The sequence below is a fragment of the Cyprinus carpio genome, chromosome B19 (genome assembly GCF_018340385.1).
Source record: "Cyprinus carpio isolate SPL01 chromosome B19, ASM1834038v1, whole genome shotgun sequence".
NCBI classification, from domain to species: Eukaryota; Metazoa; Chordata; class Actinopteri; order Cypriniformes; family Cyprinidae; genus Cyprinus; species Cyprinus carpio.
In genome coordinates, this window is record NC_056615.1 from 8,342,017 (window position 1) to 8,361,255 (window position 19,239).

Here is a 19,239-nt window from a genome sequence, read left to right on the forward strand (position 1 = left end):
ACTTTACCTGAGTGCCAATCCACATGTTTATAAACAGATGCTTCCTTAACCGCTGTTTTCACACCAATGTCATGTTTGTTGCGTATTTATTGAGAAGAATTTAAATCTAATCTACTCTTAACGCTGCTCTCAGCAGTGTTGGGATGTTCACAAACAGTAAAATGCTGCTCTTGTATATCAAACTCTTTTTACATTTAACAAATGTTGTTATGTATAAAAAAAATTAAAAAAATTAAAAAAACTTTCCCCACACTATACTGGTCTGACTTCCTTTGTACGTACATCTCATAAGCATGTCTTCTATTAGATTGCATGCGGTAGGGCTGAATTACAGCGCCACACTGGTCAAACTGCATTACTGCAGGCTCTTACATTAGGTCATATGAGATCAAACAACTATTCAACAATAAAAATAATCAACAATAAAAAATTGTCGACTAATGGTTTCAGCCCTACTCAAGAATAAAACTTAATCATCAGATTACAAATGTTTCCTACCCTTAATCCGAATACACTCTTCACTTTGTTTTGTGTATAAATAAGACTTGGACTGGCATTAAATGAGGCATTTTGTTTGTGAATGAACTAAACAAACAAGGATCTGGTGATTGACTGAATGAGACACAGCATATCATTTGCCCCAGCAGTTCAGAAAATTGGAGAAAAAAACAAAAAAAAGACTACTTTGTTGTCATTTCCTAATGATGCTTAAAGGTGCTGAATGCAGGATTGACACAGAGTGGTAGAACTAGGTATTGCAGTCCAAATTTAAAATATTGGAGTTTTTTTTTTCACCTGGTCCCTCCAATCCGCCAGATTGATGACACCAACACTTTAATTTGCCAGATTCCATGACTGAATGAAATACGCTGTGTTTCCCACCAACTGGCAACCCGGGGTGCCGAAATACAATTGGGTAAACTGGCAGTGGGCGGGTTTCACAAACAAATTCAGAGAGTGACATTCCGACCCGGAACACACATTTTCAAAAGGAGAATAAATGACTGTAGCATTGTTTTTCAGATAAACAAGTATGTTAACGTAGCATGTTTCTTAAATATCTGCAAACATATTATGGTATTTTTATGCTTTAGCAGAGTCAAAACCTTACATACAGCACCTTTAAACACACCTTCTGAGGTCTCATAGATGATTTAAAAACACAAATTGTGAAAAATAACATTTCGATTAACTGTTATGTTGAGTGAATAATTTAATGACTCACTTTTCATAGCACATTAAAAGACACTCACTTATCTCACTTGATAACATGTTGGTGTTACTATATTTCTTACAGAAAGTCTCACTAAATTAATCAGTCAAACATACGAATATTTTTTTTTTACAGTGTAAAAAAAGTTGTAAATAAAACAATTATCACACTATGCATTTTTCTTATTCATTAATTCAGTGTGACTTGCAATTTCTTTGTAATTGTGAAATTTACTAGCAATTTCTGAGTTCAAGTTGTTTCTACACTTAATACATTCAAACGATTCGAAATCCCTACATCTTGTCTCTGCTGAGTAACAGAACTGCTGCTCTATAAAAAGGGGGAAAGGGGGGATTCTGGGTTAGTACATTATGCATTTCAGGCAAAAATTATTAAATTATTCTTTAAAAGGCACTGGCACAAAGTCAATGTTAAGAACAGGAAGTCAGGTTATACAGTGAAAAATTCACTCAGTCCATACACCTCAGAGAAGCATATGTGAACAAAGAGAGAAAAAATAAGTACAGGACGCTTAGTCATAGCTTTGAGCTGGGCCACCACACAGGGCGAAATAGATTTGGTTGTGGTTCCTGGCACAATAAAGTCTTTCACATGGTGCCCTGAGGGTGGTCCACTTTGGCCGATCCTATCAAGCGGCCCTCCACTGTGAGATATCTCACTAGTCACCATGACAACAACCTACCAAACACAGAGTGCTCACACAGGTGCGTCAAGCCACGCAGGTGCTCTCGGGGGAAGAATAGAGAGGGGTCATGGGAAAGAATGGAGAAAGTGTGTCTAAAGAGAGATGTATAGGCTGAAAGGCTGGTAAGCAAGCACAGAAGAAGGAATACTGTACTAGTTTTAATTAATCTACCCACCACATTTTGATATGTGTGGCCTTGCAGGGGAGCCAATGACTTTATCTATATGTGAAATACTCACATATACACACACACACACACTCATATTCACAAACAGGAAGTGTGATTTATCTATGCGAAACAACAAAAGCATGTGTTTTAAAAAAATCCTCCCATATTAAACGTCAGAAACTAGACTTCTTTTAATTTCTCAAATTGGGGGTATATTCATAAATCATTTCGAGTTGAGGGACAGCAAAGGGGAGTCTGGTGGTCGACAAATAATTTGAGAAAAAAATAATATGATTATTTATATTTTATAAATTAATTTTCTATAAATATGCTAAAATAATTTTATTTATATAATACATATATATAAAAAAAACTTTTATAAAAACTAAAATATTAAAGTTCAACATTCTTGTTAGCACATTCCCCGAATTTGGTATCATTGTTTGATTTTACTTTTTTACTATTTTTTACTTGTATTGACAGCACTAATTTCCAAATAGTCAAAAATTTTAACAATTTAAAATGCATTGATATCTTATTTCAATTTAACCGTGAGTGAAAAAAGATACACTATTCACATATAAAGTAAACATTCACCAGATTTTTTATATATATATATATATATATATATATATATATATATATATATATATATATATATATATATATATATGAAAATATACTGTATATTTTAGGAATCCTTTGCAAGGAGAACATCATTTCTGGAGGTTCTGGACAGACAGAAATTTCATTAAATGGAGAAGAAATGCTACCAACACTTCACTATTTATTTATTTTTTTTCTCGAAAATCTAGAACCAAGATTTGCCCACAAATATGTCATCTGAAATCAAGAAGTTCAATACGAAATTGAACACTTCTCAAACATTTAATAGCAAATGATCAAAGTTACCTTTTCATATTTTTTTTTTTTTAGCTCTATACAGTATCTTACTTGCATCCATTTTATTCCTTCTAAGGAATTTTAGAAGAAACATCTGAGAAATGGTTAATACTTAACCAAATAATCCATTAAGTCTCTTAAGCTATGAAAGCACAACATCTGAGGAATAAAAAATTCTCCTGGCCTCAGTTGCTGCCATGTTTGTTGATGTCTCCTTTTACCACCAAGTCATCTTATGAAACGAGGCCTTTTTGAGAGGCTGAAATGAAGAAAGCAGAGTGCTTTTAAGTCACAGATTATTTTACGACCTGTCACAGGAAAAGAACCAGATAGAAACGTAAGCCTCGTTTAGCATCAAACCCATGAGCGTGGGGTAGATGAAACCGGTAGCATGCTGAGAAGTGTGCATGTGCTAAAGTGAGAGGAGGTGGGTGTGCTCCTTTCCTTGCACGTGTGAGGTGGGCAGAAGGTTGTGTATTTTTGTTTAAAGTCGGTGCCCAAGAAAAACATCAAGGCATCATTACTCGTGCGGACCCTTGCTGAATGAGCAACCTCCCCACTTGAGCACTGCCTTATGGATAACATACGTCTGAGGGAAAAAGGGAGGTATAGAGCGCATATCAATAATTATGTTTGACAACGGCAACTGACTGGAACCAAAATATTTCAAAAAGGAACGCAACTGTGCGAGAAGCAGCACTTCACGGGTGTGTTTCGTCAAAGGCGGCCACTGTTACTGCTGCCAAAAGTTGCATTCCACCCCCAGACTGGAAGGCTTTAGGATCTGCACGCAGGCAGGAAGGGGGCACGGTGACTTTCATCATACTTCACTAACAGCCTGTGTTTTAATACTTTCAGAATTAATGAGGAACATGTCCACCTTGCACATACATCAAACATCTAGTCCATTTATCAAACCACTAGGAAAATAAATACTGACTTATCATTATACAAAGGCTCCTGGTTTCTTTCTAGTTTTTCCTCAAAAAGCTGCTCCATAATGGGGTCATTTTGAACTTTGATATAAAAGTATTAAACAACTACATTATGTTCTAATTGTTGAATGACTGAAAGTCTTTAGGCCAGAACAGCGTTTTGCAGAGTGTGTCTCCATATGACACTTTATTTGCTGAATTCCAAAGCTGCAAGTGTGGAAGTTTGTCTGTGTGTTTAAGCCTAATGGTAGATTATGATGTGTGTAGGAATCAGTCAGAGGATAAAACCACACTTTCAACTACGCTGGTCTCTCTTTTCCAATATTAAGCCTATGTGGCATATGTACAGTATGATTAAGAAGATAACCAAGCAATCAGCTATGACTGCACTTACTTCAGAGCGCATGGGTTGTTAGTTGGCCATTACACACCGTGCTGAAAAGCCAACAGTGATGCATTGGTTGCTAATAATAAAAGAAGCACAGTGCATCACCCTAACACCCCTGATTGGTACCTTTTGTAAAAGCACAAGTCTGCCACATGAATTTAGACACTTAATGAGACAGGATTCTCTATGGCCCACCACTGCTAGAAAGGGATTAATTAAAAAAGACAAGTGAAAAGGGTAAATGGCACCAACACTCTTCAGATCCTAAGAGAAGTCGTTGAAACTGCAGCATTAGGAATACAAATGTTAAAGCCGACTGAAGAACAACTCCATCCAATACTGCCAGCTCAGACTCCGTGAGAAGTTTTAAAACCAATTAGTGAACATTGATGAAGCAACTGAAGGTATTAGGTGCCACTAATGAATTAGAGGCTAAGAGCTTAAGACCATTATTTCTAAAGTAAAAGGCTCCGCTGACAGACCACTACAAGCGCTGGACTTCACAAGTGACAGCTTTAGCACGTACTTTTACACATACAAATTCTTAATTACTTTATAAGTAGAGAGCAGCTAAGGCAATGTTCACACTGTAGTTGAATGTGGCCCATAATTTTTCCGTCCACCACATGAGAAACAGAGCTGTTTTTAAATATGACATTTCCCACTGAATGTTCTACTAAAGTATATTATGGGACCTGTTGATTATGTTGGTTTCATATGGTTTTGAATATCTTTTATAACATTTTTAAGATATATATACTTATTGACTTTAAAAAAATGTAGTGTAACCAAGTACAAATATTTGCCTTATACATTGTACACATTTGAGTGTATACATCTGTATTAAGTAGTTGTTATTTATACATTATTACATGCATTTTTAAAATGTTAAAAGCATCTTTCTTTACAAACAAAAATTCTGAATTCAGATTTTTCTTTAATATTTTTATCTTTCTACTATATTTTTCAGGGTTTGCATGACATGACATTTAACCTGAGCTAGCCTTGCCACAAAAAGGTACAATTATTAGATATTTTAAGCAACTTATTGCTTAATATAAAAATTTATATTTTTTAAATAACATCTCTTCGTAATTCTTGAATTAAACTGCTTGATTCATTATGAATTCACTTTTTTTACAATGCCTTTGTGACCTTTTTGGATCTTCTAATTTTTGGTTACCCGGACATTCAATGACAGAAACATCTCAGGTTTCATTAAAAATATATAAATTTGTGTTTCAAAGATTAAAGTGCCCCTATTATAAGTAATAAAAGGTTCATATTTTGGTTTTGGGAGTCCCCAACAACCTTAACATGCATGCAAGGCAAAAAACACTGTCAGTCTTATAATTATTTTTACCTTTATTTTTTTTTTTTTTATTTATAGTATTTGCTCAACGATTCATTTTTTCCAAACCCCTCCTTTGCTTGACGCTAATTTGCGGTGGTCCGATTGGTCTCATTTCATTTCATCATGCCTGTAGGCCTAATGCCTGATAAAGCAGTGATTGTGAGCACAGTGCTGCTTTGTGTACAGTGTTACCAGGGAAACTGCTATTTTTACAGCTCCAAAAGCGGCACCTAGTGGCAAAGAATGAATTTGCATTTTCATTCAGACCAATGGAAAAGATCAACAAGTGGGCGGGCAATATGCTAATTTCATGTTGACATCAACATGAAATGGCTTGGGATTCATTTTAAAAACGACTCGTTTCAATGATTCAGAGTCTACGCTTTCTTTTGAGAGACAGTAACATTATACAGTACATGGTGCACTTTCAGATTTAAAACTTTGCAGGATGTTTTCATTCACTTAGAGTTTGTTACACGCTGACAACATGAGGGTGAGTAAAATATGTGAATTTAGATTTTTGAGTGAAGTATCCCATTAAGGCATTTTTTCTTTTCTTTTCTTTTCTTTTCTTTTCTTTTCATCATTGGGGATGCTGTTCAGATATTAAAAACACGCTCATCAGAGAATATGTGCAATCAAGTTGTTGTATGCTATGTACTGCATACATGAGGTATTTGGTGCATGGGCATTTTTGGGTTGCACCACTGTCTTTATGACATAGCTTAAGTCCTAAGACAAGGATTTTCCACTGACCCCAACTGAAAGAGTAATAAGTCTCGGATATGTGGTTCTTAATGGCCAGAGAGTCTCAGAGACTTTGCGTGTCATGGCCGGGACACTTCCAACAAACCAGGTAATGGCTATAACTCATACTAATGCTCTGACCCCATTTAACCTTCCTTAGTGTAAAGAAATAATGCACATTTAGTTTTAAGCTGCCTAGCACACCAGTCGACTGGATGAGGTCAGGAAAGAGTGTCGAACAATCCACACCCTCACTAGTGGCGAGACCTCCTGCAGATTGTGAACTGTCAGTACTCAGAAACACCCTCCGCCTACTTGCTCTAATGAATCTGCTATAATTCACAGGCACATTGGCAGATGTTCCAAAGGTCTGCCACTCTCTCATTTGTGCCGCCCACCTCAAAGCTCTCGTTTCAGATCATACTCTCACAATCATCCTCAGAGTGCTGAGTCTTCTCATCTTTTCGAAACCACTGCTCATTAACTAAAATCTTCTCATGGGAAAATGTCTCTCACCTTCCAGTTCAGGCGGCTCAGTTACTTGTCAATACTGTACTCAGAGATGATTACTGTAAACTGTGAGTTTAGACTGCAGTGAAGACTTTTAGTCTCTCTCCACCATGTGAAAGGCTCTCTGTGCCTGGGTCTCCTCAGTGCATTATTCAATCTTGCCTGAACCATGTGGAACTGCTTAAACACACACACAGTGAGTGAAGCCAATCTCCAACTGTCACAGGACATTGACCTTCATCCTCAAGTGCAATATACAGTGATTGTTTTCACAGATGTGCTCTGCACTAACAGAACCTAAAGAAAGTTTCAGCAAGTCTTTTCCTTTTTATTTATCTGTAATTCACACCCTCTCACATCTCATATTTTAGATTCAATCGTCTATACAATTATACAAATTCTGTTTTCATTTTAATTATATACACTGGTCCGTTTAATGCTTTAAGAGCCCTCTAAAAATAACTGCTAAAATATTGTTTGTAATCAGATGTTTACAAAAAGAATAATATTTTACAAAAAAAAAAAATAGATAGTACACCTAAGTACAGTTTTGTACAGCACAAAGTTTGTATAGACATTAAATACCGCAGTTCAAGCTGAATTAACTGCTGGAAATTGTAAAGGAGAAGAAAAGTATGAAGTCTCGCAAGCCCGCAAGCTACAAAACGGCCAAAGTGCCAAAACATAGAAATTTATCTCATTCGGCTCAAATGACATTTTCCACAGGAGTTGACTAATAAGGAAAAGGGAATAGCAAAGGAACACATTCAAGAAAACAGAAGTAATATGTAGGTGTCAGGGTGTGAGGAGCAGCAATGGAAAACAGGCAAGAGGAGCAGGAGGAGAGGAGGCTGTGCATGTTGTGTGCCAATCTGAACCATAAAGGGATTTTCTGATGAGAAGATAGAGGAAAGAGAGAGGAAAGAAGACTTCACAGTACAGTAGAGAAACATCTGCGTTGCATTTGCATTGAGCTGTGAATAGAACACCAGGTTCACGTGCAATTCACAACCGAGTCACTGCTTCCTTTCTTGTTCTCCCTAGTTAGGTCCTGCATGATAAACATAAACATTTAATAGACCAACACACTCCTGTCAACTCCACTGAAAAACCCTGTGGAGACCCATATGTGCACAAAAGTGTGAGAAACACAGGGCAGCCCCACTTCAAAACAACATACTGTATTTATAAACTCTCGCAGAACAAAGCATCGATGCGCAGTCGTGACACAAAGCTACCCTTTGGCGTATGTGTGCATTCAAACCACACATAAACATGACACAAACATACCAGTTGCTCCCAGTCATAAACCGACAGCTTGTCACATGAGAGCGCAGGAGAACTTCAGAAGTGGTGCGGTTGGGCAGAGCCTGTGGAGCCCAGCTTGCGCATCCCTACGGTTTAGCACCGTCAGCAAATTCGCGCTCAGTTTCGGGACAGGAAAACATCAGGCTTTCTTGGCCGCGTGGAGAGAGATAGACAGGGAGAAAGTAAATCAAAGCATACGCTGACAGAAACTCAGTCTAATTTCAAAGGCCTCCACCAAGATCTTGACAAGGCCCTAAGATACCAAACTATTAAAAACATATGGGGGTGCCAAAACAACCGCTGTGATGCTGGGAAGAAAATTAATGCTGCGGATGATGCCTGATGTCATGGCGCAGCCGGAGTGCTTTTACTCCAGAAAACCTCTGAAATCTGAAATTAATTTCTGAAATAAAGACCCTAGTGCTGAACAGATGCAGAATTACACTGGAACCGTGGGGGGTGAAGCATTTTCAGTTCATCTGCCTCATCCTAAAGTACGTCTGCGAGCAAGAAGGTGTCTATTTACCTTTCCACTAAGGAGACAGAAGTGGGCTCATGAGTTAAAGACAATAGAGCTGCCAACGGCAGCATTCGCTTCTCTACCACTACCGCTCACACACTATGATTTATGGGTAGTAATTACTTCACTGCCGGTGACATCATCTCACCATGCTTCCCGCACAAAAGTGACTAATTAGCTGTGCTGTCTTCTGATGCTTGCAATGTCTTTTTTCTTCTTTTTTTTTTTTTTTTTTATGGAAGACAAGGCATGTCAAAACAAGACATTTCAACATCCCAATGCAACACAGCTATCTCTGTAGCAACCTTTCTAAGCAGGCATACATTAATACAGCATGTCTGTTGCACTCTCTCTCTCACACACACACACAGCACTAAACCCCGGAAGACGGCTTCTAAACAGTTTGCTCAGAGAACAAATGCAGTGCATGATGGGGAAAAAAAGTATTTGGACACTTTGGCTGTATCTGAAATCACATAAACTTGTGAATAAGTAATTACTGCTAAATCTATATGAATGTGTGTAGTATAATTTTAATCCAGAAGTACTACATCACTCGTGTTGTCATTATCATGTGACATACTAGCATCAGTTGCACCGATTCACTGTCATTCACAAACCTGCTCCCGTGGCCTCATGGGATACATTCTCAGAAAAAAGGTACAAAAGCTGTCACTGGAGGAGCATCATTTCAAAAGGTAAACTTTATTAACTAAAGTTTACATATTAGCACATAAATGGTACATATTAGTACTTTTTTAAAAGATACCACCCCAGTGACAGGTTTTGTACCTTTTGTACCACAGTGTTTACAGAACGAACACGTAAGAATTCCATCAGTAGTAGGACATTAACATACTTTTTGCCTTTTTTTTTTTTTTTTTAACAACACTGGAAATTCGGACAAACTATTCTTCTCACATATTGTTTTTATTTTATTTATTATTTTACCTACTATACAGTATGAAAGTATGCATATTCAAATTTGTGGTTGTCAAATGTTAGTGGATCATTATAAACTACACCTGTGGTTAGGGCACATATGAGGACTTCATACTTCCTTAAAAAAAATCAACTGGTTAAAATTAATTGCAAGAAAGTGCAAGAAAAGGTTGATTCTGAGAAAGGCTTTTGACACTTCCTTTTATTTCTCTTTTCTTTCTCTCAGGGTTATCTGGCTACTGCAGCTCTCTTTGTATTGCACATTACTCTTTTCTTATTAAACAGCTTGTTTTCATTGTGACACGTCCATAGGCCCCAGTGCCATCAATATTAAAATAGCTATCTATTGTATACTTCATGGGTGGAAGAATAAAGAAAAACAACAATATTCTTTTTTGTAATACTAAACAAGTGTGACCTATGGATTTTATGACTTTAGAAAGTACCAAGAACACCCGTAATCATTATCATATACTGTACTGTACAAACAGTGACCTCGACGTGATTTTTTTAATGATCCTGATGTTTATAAAGGGATTGCAGAAGGAAAAAAAAATCTCTTAAAGTTCAGCATTTTAAGCAATAAGAGATTTGCTCTGCAAATAAACTCGAATTTGCACCTTCTGATACTCTAACTCATTTTGTGATCATTTATATTTAAATTACACGTTTCCACCTTTCTCAGATTTTTTTCCTGATTACAATTACAATACATGTAATAAACTTTAAGAATAGTTCAATTAGCTATAACAAATAAATCGAAAAATAGATTGCCTTTTTATTTTAATTGTTGTGACAAGTTAAATGGATGGCATCATTCCAGATATCAATGAATAATCATGAAAAGAAATACATCGCAGATTGTCTTAAAAAAAAATCAGAACTGCTACTCAAAATTGCTGAAAAACTACCTGTTGCTAATATAATTCTCATCAAAACCTATATTAATAACCTGATTTCTAATTATTACAAACCCGAATTAATATGATTATACGGTTTAAGACAGATGGACCAAAATGTACGCGAGTTCATTCTTTGTTGATTATTCCTCGTGTTAATTGTGAATAAATAAAATTCACAAAACATCAGGCCAGGTTTATGAAAAGTCATCCAGTAAGTTACTGATATTCCATTCTGTTTTTATGTTCTCATCCCATTGTTGCGTGGTCAAGTGAAGTTTGTGAGCAGTCAGTTCATAACATGATGAACAAAGGAATACTCCACTCCCCCTTTGTGCTCAACTTTGAGAGCAGACGCACCAAAACTCCCGCTAAAATAATCCAAAATCGTTTACCTATGTCAGGAAGTTATCCTTGAAGAGTTTTATCTAAAACACTTGTAAGTCCATTGAGGCGTGATCCCTTTTTGTCCTTATAATCCAAAAGCGCAAAACTTTCAAGCGTTCGGATGTTTGGTTTGTATTGATGATAGTGCATTGTCTGCACGTGCTAGACAGCTCGCTTGACCACGCCCCTTTCACCCATGACCCCACCCCTTGTCCAATACCATGCACTTAACTACACCTACAGACGTTTGTGAAATTTGGCTACTTTTTAAATTATTTTAATAACAACAACAACAACAACAACAACAATAATAATAATAATCATAAATAATAAATATTATTATTATTATTATTATTATTATTATTATTATTATTATTATTATTATTATATTGTTGTTGTTGATGATAAATTTGATAACAGAGCACTCTAATCTTTTCTTAACAGTATATTTAGAGATGTGAAATATGATGATTCACCTTCTGCCTACATCAGTGAATATACTTAAGGTCACTGAGTGTATTGAGGGCTTGGTTTTTTGAGTAAATTGCTTTAGGGTGGATATATAGATAAATATACATTTATGACAGCTTATTGGATTGTAGTGCCAACCATAGTATGTGGATAAGTGTAAATATTACTAATCTCGCTAAGTGCACCAATTTGAACCATCTGTGCTGCCTTCTGTTAATGCTATAAAGTTATATAGTGTGTGTGTGTGTGATCTTGTTAATTAATTTTATTTAATACATAAAGCGGGATTTATGGATTTTATATATATATATATATATATATATTATATATATATATATATATATATATATATATATATATATATATATATATATATATATATATGCAATCACACACACACACACACACACACACACACACACACATTGTACATTCACCTTGCAAAATGGTAAGAAAAAAATGCAATAAAGATTATTTAGTACCACCCTGAATAGACTAATTCACACATTTCACAAGACAAAATAATAGATTTTAAAAGATTAGAAAAAAAGACTCTATTCAAAAGAGGTAAATATTAATTTATTACTCTACTTCAAAAGCTACAGAAGATATTTGCATGTTTCTCAGAAGGCAAAACAAGTACAACATTGATCATATTAAAAAAAAAAAAGTTTTGTTATGTAAAATAGCTTTTCAGGGCAGTACTAAAATTAATAATAAATAAAAATAATAACAATGTGCAATTTTTTTTTATCCCTTTTATTTAAAGTAATTATGCAAGTTTTGTGTATGTGTGTGTGTGTGTGTGTGTATGTATATGTATATGTATATGTATATGTATGTATTTATATATATATAATATATATATATATATATATATATATATATATATATATATATATACACATACATACATACACACACACACACACACACACACACACACACACACACACACACACACACACACACACACACACACATACAGCTTCAAACTTTGCCTGTGTCACTGACTCCAGATAACAAGTCAGTACATTGCAAGAAACATGGATACATGAGCTTGCAACCGGCACCCCAACACACTCCATCATCCAAGCCTGCTTGACAGACTGATACATTCATATCTTAACTTTGCACAACTGTGGTATTCAAATGGCTTCCTGTCTCTTTTCTCATTTGGGGGATGTAAACAGATTAACACAAAATCTTTCGAGAGCCCCCTCCCCGTTCCCGACACAAACCAGTGCACCCAGAAAGAATTAATTGGTTTCAGCAGTCATCCCTGCTGAACAATCCACTTGAGCGCCCCCAATGTAGCCTCCCGGCAGAGACATCTCATCTGTCTCACACTCCTCCCCCACAGAGCCCATGTCTAGACCCTCTTGCTGCAGCGTGCATCCATGCTCACACTCAACTAGGGCATTAGGTTCACACCCTGCGCTATCAGTTGGGATGATGCTAGAAAATGACACGGACAAACCATCTGATCCCCCCCCCCCCCCCCCCCCCCCCCCACTCATGTAAACATGGCATATTGCAGGCATTTAATGTGATTATTGCATGTTTGTAATGTCTGGATCGCCTCTGATAGCTGTATTCCCACTTGTCTGTCTTTTTGTGAAAAAAAAAAAAAAAAAAAAAAAAAAAAAACCCTGTTAGGTTGGTATAGTTACCAGGGACCAAATAAATTAAACAGTATTGTAATATCATTATGTGATAGTTCCTTGTGACTCCAGGTTGCAGTAGGCCCCACTGTCAATCTTTTGCCCATGCATCGCTTCATATGTCTCACATAGAGTGACATACAAAAGCAGAGCTGGTGCATGACTGTGTAAGTGTAATTAATAAATAATATTAATTATCAGCTATTTTAGGGTAAAATGTCTTTAAAGCATCAAAATCCTGATACACAAATGACCTTGTTGAGGACTCATACTTACAGTACACTCTCTGAAAAAAAAGCATAAAACTGGGGTTATATGCTTTCAGAAAGTATTCATATGAACATTTTAGATACTAATATGCACATTTAAAATATTAATATGTACCATTTAGGGGCAAATAAGGTACGAATATTGACCTATTAGACTTTTCTTTATTGCTGTGGTGTGCAAAGGTAAAACAAAATAAGGTCCCTTAAACTATCTAAAATAAAGGTTCCAAAGTGGTTTTCGTAGTGATGCCATAGAAGAACCATTAAGGGAAAAAAAATATTTTAAAGAACCATTTTTATTAGTGTGAAGGATTGTTCATTATAGTAGAAAAAGGTTCTTAATATAAGAACCTTTTTCCACTCTAATGAACTTTTTGTGGAATGGAAAGGTATGGAGAACCTTTGATGCCAGTAAAGAACTTTTATTTTTAAGAGTGTAGACCATAATTTGTCCTGTGGCTACTTTGTGGTGAATCAGAGTGTGATACTGAATCAGTCAGAAATTTGTGAAGCCATTTTCTGTTTTAGTGTAGCCGTAATTACTGTGTTTTACCTTTGTGGGGCAGTACTGCTTTCAACAATGCACATGGTGCAGAATTATTCTTTAGTTTTGTGAAGTGTAGAATTCTATTAAAAGGAATAAAATACGAAGAGAAAGAGTCAGTTCCAGCTGATTTTATTTCCTTCTTGGAAAAAGACAAAGTTCTGTACAGAGGTCTGACAGGCAGTGACTTGACACAATTGGCTGGCTTTTGAGTTCACTACTCAAATGTTGAGATATGGTATGGCAAGACAAAACAATATTGTACACAGCATATTGCACAAAATGAAACAATAAAACATATCTATATATTCTAAAAGTCATGAACAACACTCTTAAACATAGGGATGTATAAAGATATATGTTCTTGTTCCTGTCATGATATATCATCGTCAGACATAAACACGCAATCTTTTACTTATTTTACACTCAATGTACATAGAAATCTTCATGTTGATCCTCTGCCTTAAACACAACTGCTCTACATAAACCTGAATTCAGAAATACAAAATGCTATTCGCCATGCCATAATATACTAAAACAATTAGCTACATTTAGCCAACAAGTAGAAAAGATTAAATATCCTTGTACAATTATGGAGTGAAGACGTACTTCATTGTTCATGAATTATAGGCATTTCGACCGTATCTGTAATTCCATCCAGTGGTTTAAACCGAAACGTGTCACTATAAAAGCACAAAGAAATTGGTATTCAAAAAGTACAGTATCCCCAATAAGGACGCGATAAATCGCAGCTGTCGCTGCTGCAGCTACATACAACCTCACTCAGCGCGCGCATCGTAGGCTAATGACGATTGGTCGTTGAAATGCAGATACTGTCTCTTTAAGAAGCCTGTGGATTGACACTGTAAACATGTTTAGGGGGCAGATTTTGGAGACAACCCAACCCCCTGGCTTAAAAAATCGGAAATCCAAACAGCGATATTCACCGATTGACACCCCCTCGATAGATTTTGTACAAAAATACACTCAGAAAATAATGAAACATTTCATCTCCGTTCCATGTGAGAGGTCATCAATTAAATAATACGAAACAAGTCTAGCCCTTCCGCGAGAAAGACGGACATGTGCATGTGTAGCCTATACACACAACAGACTGACTAGAACACAAGTGACGGAGGGGAGGGGAGGAGAGGAGCAATGTTTGGCCATTATAAATACATCGATATAAAAATGCCAGCGCTGAAAAGTTACAAGGATGAAAAAGTAAAAGGCAGAGAGAGAAGGAGAGAGAGAGAGAACGCTCCTCGGATGAAGTTTGGTCCTGATTTGTAGTGTAAAGAGTCGAATCATCTGAGTTGCGTCTGAATCCTGATGTCATGACGACAGGAAAGCTGGTGATTGTGTTTGTTTTTGCGTCTCATATGTCGCTGCCATTCGGTTTCAATGAATCAACACCAGTTACGCTTCTCAACAGCCTTAAATCGTAATGAAAGCATGCGATGCTGGTCTAACACACGATTCTGGTAAACAACCTCAAGTGCGAGCAAACGAATCATCGCTCACGTGCTCTCCATTCAGTACCTCCATCGAAACAAGCATATGACCAGACTTGTCTTCTGTTTAAAAACGTCCCTTTTTAAATTCGAGGAGGGCGCACAGCGTGAAGTCGCCACCGCGCAATGCCCTCCTCGTCTGCGTCCAAAGCGCGCCTCCTTCCAGCACCAAACGAGCAAGCTAAGCACTTTCATCTGCACTCTTGTCAGTGGATAATGAGAACCCACAGTATCTGATGCATGATAAACACGAGGAATCATGTCGTTGACTTGTTGTCTGACTCGTCTCGGAGGACTCTGCAGCCCTCCAGTCATTTTTCAATCTGTTCAATAAGTGAACACCAAGTTGGATATTGTCGATTCGAGCCAGTCCCCTAATATCAACTCGCTCACCTCTGGGGTGCAGTAGTCGGGGAACTCAAAGTGCGAGCCGGAGCCTGACTCAAAGTTGAACTCCAAATCTCTGTCCAGAGGCGCGGTGCCAAAGGTGCTGAAGCTGTCAAAGCCGGGACTGGGGTCCGCCAGCTCGTCCTCGAACTCCTCATCCGATGAGGACGACTGCGAAGAGGACGAGTGCGAAGCGGAGGGCGTCGGAGACGGCGCGCGGGTGTCCTTTCCGCTCGCGTGCCCGTCGTCGTAGAAGCTCGGCGGCTCGCTGGATTCCGTCGAGCTGCTCAGAGTGGGGCTGGCCGGCACGGCGACGGAGGGCGGGCTGCTATCGGAGCTGCATCCCACGAACGCGTGCCCGCGCTTTGCTGGTTTCTCGGGGATCTGTTTGGCGGCGGACCTGGACTTGTAAAGAGTGTGGTGGTCTGCCGGGACGGAGTGGGAGGTCAGCTCCAGCGCCGTGGACTTTCTGTGCGTCCTGCTCAGAGTTTTGGAGCTCTTTTTGGATGCAGACTTCGCCCCGGGGCTGCCGCTCACGCGCTCCGCCTTCTCCCCAGTCTTGCCGCTGGATGACTTCACCTTCTTCCGAGGTCGATATTTGTAGTCTGGATAGTCTGCCATGTGCTTGAGCCTCAGACGCTCGGCCTCGCGGATGAAGGGGATCTTGTCGCTGTCTTTCAAAAGTTTCCAGCGCTTGCCGAGTCTCTTGGAGATCTCCGCGTTGTGCATGTCCGGCGACTGTTCCATAATCTTGCGCCTCTCTATCTGCGACCAAACCATGAATGCGTTCATCGGCCTCTTGATGTGTCCCGATGGGGTTTTGCACCAGGCGATGTTCATTTTATCCCCAGCCGAGTTTGGAGAGCCGGGAGTCGGGGAGGCGTCCATGTCTAGGTCCATCTCCCCAGAATCAGTGGAATCGCCGGGGAGCACGTCGCTGTTGTTGCTGATGTGCGTCTGCTCCACCATAGCCAGGTCTGTGCCCATGCACTCACTTCAACAGTCTCAACTTTTAATTGCGCACGAAAATCCTACACGTGCTGCAGCTTGAAACGCTTGGAGAGCGCTAAGAGTTTCTTCTTCACAATATGATTTAGTCAGTGTGGTAACAAAGTTGCTGCTGCTGCTGTCTCTTGGTTCCACAAATGCGCATATCCCCGTCAGGAGCTCTGTCAAGTCCCGGCAATGTCGTCAAAATCAACAGTCTGCCGTTCAACTGCCGGTTCGACTGAAAACGAACCCAGAGTGCGCTCTGGACGCGAAGTATCTGAAGCCGTTCAATGGAAACGGACAAGTGTCTTCAGCATAGTTTGTCGTATGACCATGCGGTAGGTTTAGGCGACTGCACTTTTTCATGCTCTGAGCTTCCTATCACCCTTCACAACTTTCAATACTTCTGCTAAACCGCCTCACAAGGATTTATCCTTTTCCGAAGGTATAAAGGAAAGAGAATCCAGCCAATCAGCTGCTGTCACTAGCCTATCCTCAGCCAAAGCCACGCCCCGTCGCCGTCCATTGGCTGAATATAGTATCTAATAATAATCGGCGCGTGCAATGAGAAGCTTTCTGTCTGACCTCATTCCATCTACACTGCAAACTTAGTTTTAAAGGCGCATTATGTACTCCCCCTTTCCTAGATCGCAGGCAGAATTTGGCAGGGGTGCCTAAATTAGGATAAGAAATTCTAATGTTCGATTATGAGCGATAACGCGGATTAAATCCAAGGATTGTTAAGTCTAGCTTTTCACAATCAAGCGTTTGCTTTGACTTGCAGAAATCGTCTGTAAATTATTATTTACAACATTAAACTGCGATATGAATATAAATTCTCTAAAACAAAATCATAATAGCTCATTCACTAATATTAGACATACGCAGCGCCGTGCGTTATTTATTTATACACAAAGACAGACAGTGCGCGCCCACATGCCACGCGCTTCTGATTCAAAGGCAGCATGTTCTTGTCTGTCTCGGTAGCTTGCGCTCTGGTTGCCGGATTTCAAATAATAAATATATATTTTTATGGATAGCCTATTTTTCAGCGACTGTTTCTTAAACAGTTCATTTTAACTATCACATTCTTCCAAATTGTGTATTTCTAGCTACTAGAATGAAGCTGATACCAGAATGCAGTCACACAGGAGTCAAATGCAAGAGGTAAAGAAACAGCATTTGGCATCAGGACTCCGCCCTCGTTTGTGACTCTAGATGGCGTAGTAGAGCCAAAATACTCTGAGAGCATTATTTGTTATTCCACACAGAAAGTGTCTGCTCTGAAGAACTGTTTAACTAGATAAAACCGATCTGAATATGCATTACGTAATCAAATCATCTATCATGAATAGAAAATATCAACAAAAGGCAAGCATCTCGAATCCATTCTCACATTATTGTGAGATGTGAAGATGAAGTGATGCATCTCCACTATCTCTGCTAAGCAGACAGTGACTTCCTAAACCCTGAGTCAATATAACTGAAATCAATAGTTCGGTGACCTCATAGCTGAAGTATTCTGAGTTTGAAGAATTGTTAACCATTTACAACACCAAAAGTACACTGTGTGCATGAGATTCTCCAAGGCAATTCTGAGGCCATATGATTTTGAATACAGTAATCAAACACCCTTGACTGTTTAAACAGGTGTGCTGGGAGAGAATGCACCCTAGCTTACCTTATCGTGTCTCATCACAGGGACAGATGGCCACCCTGCTACACTTACGATTATTTACTTTAGCAGTTACACCTCAGTATAGGCCACACAGCTATAGGCCACACAAACACTATTTTCTCCAGGTAAGTCAAAGGTGAGGCTTGAATTGATTGTAAAATTTGGAATTTGTCTCACCATGTTAACATGTTTTCATTTGCTTATAATCTGGATAACCACAACAGTTGCTTTATATCAGTAGACATGTTGTTTAAGACAGGTAAAACCATTCTTTTATGCACTAGTCAGTTTTGGACCATTTGGCTTTTCATAACATGTTGTTTCGAGCAAAAACTAGTGGAAAGAGAACATCCAAAATACATTTTTTATACATCCAAAATAGTTTTAAGTGTTTATTTGGTAACACTTTATTTTAAGGACCTATTCTCACTATTAACTAGTTGCTGATTATCGGGCATATTACTAGCATATTGGCTGTTTATTTGTACTTACAAAGCACATATTAATGTCTTATTCTATGAGACACCAGACCTAAACTTTACAACTACCTTACTAACAAATTAGGATAAGCAGCAAATTAGGAGTTTATTGAATAAGCAGCAAATTAGGAGTTTATTGATGGAAAATTCTTAGTTAATAGTGAATATGTGTTCCCTATTTTAAAGTGTTACTTTTTATTTTATTGCACTTTATATTTGTGTCTGTACATTTCAAAACACATGTATCATTAAAGGCCATTTT

General features: G+C 38.2%; 1 protein-coding gene and 1 long non-coding RNA gene across 7 annotated transcripts in view; both read right to left on the minus strand.

The window, feature by feature from the left end:
* LOC109052383 overlaps window positions 1–11,179 on the minus strand; it is a 198,364-nt gene extending 187,185 nt beyond the window's left edge. For all 6 annotated transcript variants that reach the window (XR_006157301.1, XR_006157302.1, XR_006157300.1 and 3 more), the window contains exon 1: window positions 10,990–11,179. This is a non-coding gene — a long non-coding RNA (uncharacterized LOC109052383). The remainder of the gene's footprint in view (window positions 1–10,989) is intronic.
* Window positions 11,180–14,045: 2,866 nt separating this feature from the next.
* Window positions 14,046–17,237, minus strand: LOC109052379 (transcription factor SOX-4-like). The gene has a single exon (XM_019069830.2). The coding sequence runs from the start codon at window positions 16,815–16,817 to the stop codon at window positions 15,771–15,773; it is 1,047 nt and encodes a 348-aa protein (XP_018925375.2). The 5' UTR covers window positions 16,818–17,237; the 3' UTR covers window positions 14,046–15,770.
* Between the last annotated feature and the right edge of the window lie 2,002 nt (window positions 17,238–19,239).

Coding starts and splice junctions, on each gene's coding strand:
- LOC109052379 (XM_019069830.2), bottom strand. CDS start 16,817: ATGGGCACAGACCTGGCTATGGTGGAGCAGACGCACATCAGCAACAAC.